The 1,847-nt window shown below is 37.4% G+C and overlaps 1 protein-coding gene across 1 annotated transcript; it reads right to left on the minus strand.

Moving 5' to 3' along the window:
- Positions 1–519: 519 nt before the first annotated feature.
- Positions 520–1,826, minus strand: LOC106724408 (liprin-alpha-2-like). Its single transcript, XM_014531714.1, has 2 exons — positions 1,541–1,826; positions 520–699 (listed from the first exon to the last, which is right to left on the minus strand). Exons 1-2 carry the CDS (start codon positions 1,811–1,813, stop codon positions 529–531), a joined length of 444 nt encoding a protein of 147 aa, XP_014387200.1. The 5' UTR covers positions 1,814–1,826; the 3' UTR covers positions 520–528.
- Between the last annotated feature and the right edge of the window lie 21 nt (positions 1,827–1,847).

The following is a 1,847-nucleotide window of genomic DNA, read 5'->3' on the forward strand; positions in this document are numbered from 1 at the left end:
ACACTATAACCAACTGAGCTACCGTGCCAGGTCCCTTGTATTTCTTCCATCTCAAGAGGCTACTTAGATGTTTATTATTTTTCAAATCGTTTAAACACGCAAATATGATGTATAGGGATTCTTACACTCAAATCCTACAACTGGTAAAATGTTATTATGTTTTTAAGGAACACTCAATATTGCTACCTAAAATTATGAAAAGTTCCCCACTTATTCAAAGACGTTTTCTTCATTTTAATATCCTAAAATTTCCTGTGAAGATATACTGATATTTAAGAAATAAGCACATTTCTTATTAAAAGCTAAACTTATTAGGACTGGTGTTATCATTACTTACAATTTTTTAAAAACTGTCGCTTAATGTTATTTTGCATTCACAGCTCATGAAAAACAGTCTTGTTTTGAATTACATCTTAGTGTTTCTGACTGTTGATATGATAACATTTACGAATTCATGAAGTTCTTTCAAAAATAAAATGAGTAATAAAATGTAATATTTAGGAACAATACTGAGGGAAATTCTAGATCCTATCCATGGAGCAAGCATCTGATTAATTTTGGGGTACTATGCCTTGAAGGCCATTTTGCTTGTACTCGCAAGATCCTTTTGAATGAGAGATAAGGACTTACTTCATCCAGTCGCCGCTCGGTTCCCAGGGCCAGGAGGTTATTGTATTCCCTTTCAAGAATCTGCCTGGCCTGTTGACATCAAATAACAGTCACCAACACTGAGGTCACATTGCATTTAAAAAAAATAGAGATTATATTTATCTGAGAAAGTATTCCAAACCCTGTCTCATGTATGGAGTCTTAAGGTTTTATTCCTCCATGTCTACAAGCCATTGTAAATTTAACCTATAAATAAAAGGTAGGGCAACTTGCTTTCATCTATGAACAGTAGAGAAATAGCCTCATACAAATGTCCTCACTTTGCTACTCTATTGAAATGGAAACCTTTCTATAAACCTTGAAATACATAAAAACAAAATAAAAAGTGAAGTTAGACTGCGGAATTTTGGACAAGTCTAGGCAGGAAGTTCTCAAACCTGGTCAATGATTACCATTGGGAAAACTTTTAGATAAGTAAAATTCTTGTGACTTATCTCTTGATACCCGACTTATTAGGCCTGTGATACAGGTTGCAGGTTTTATTTTAAAATTTTTAGGAACTCCGGTGATTTAAATAATTATCCAGATTTGGGAATCCATGGCATCCCCAATGCTAAGTGTCTGCATAATTCAGATATGTAAATAGAAATGACTGCCTCTAAGAGAGGCAGGGACCAAGGCCATCTGTCAGGGACACTGTTTTGGGGAATCTGGCATTCTGGTGCGAGGTTGGACCACATAACCTCCAAATGACTTCCAGCTTAATTGTATGATTTTGTTTTGGATAGAAATTCAGTAACTTGAAATGGAAGCCCCAGTGACATATTTGAGCTAAATCTCCTTAGGAATCATTAATACCCAGCCAACATTTCCCCCCTAAAGTTCAGCTTGTTATGATGTAAATGAGGGCACTGCCGCTCAGAGGGCTTGCCTGGGTGTTCTGGGTTGGAATTTGCAGTAACAAAGCTAAGCTGCTGTAGTCAAAGTTCTCGTCCAGGGCTATCAGTGAGCCATGCACTCCACTCTCAAGGATGTTATTTGCATATTCTCGAAGGCCAATTGCTTGGATCCAGCGGATAACTCGATCATTACTCCACACCAACACATCTAGGAAAAGAGGTGCATCATTTTCGGCTGCAATATTTTGCATAATAAACAAAACTACGGGCTGAAATGGGCCACAGGCATCTGGCCAAGTCAGCATTTATGCTGATTTCTTTATCCACTCCCTAATGCAC

This window comes from Myotis brandtii, unplaced genomic scaffold (genome assembly GCF_000412655.1).
Source record: "Myotis brandtii unplaced genomic scaffold, ASM41265v1 C42674426, whole genome shotgun sequence".
NCBI lineage: Eukaryota > Metazoa > Chordata > Mammalia > Chiroptera > Vespertilionidae > Myotis > Myotis brandtii.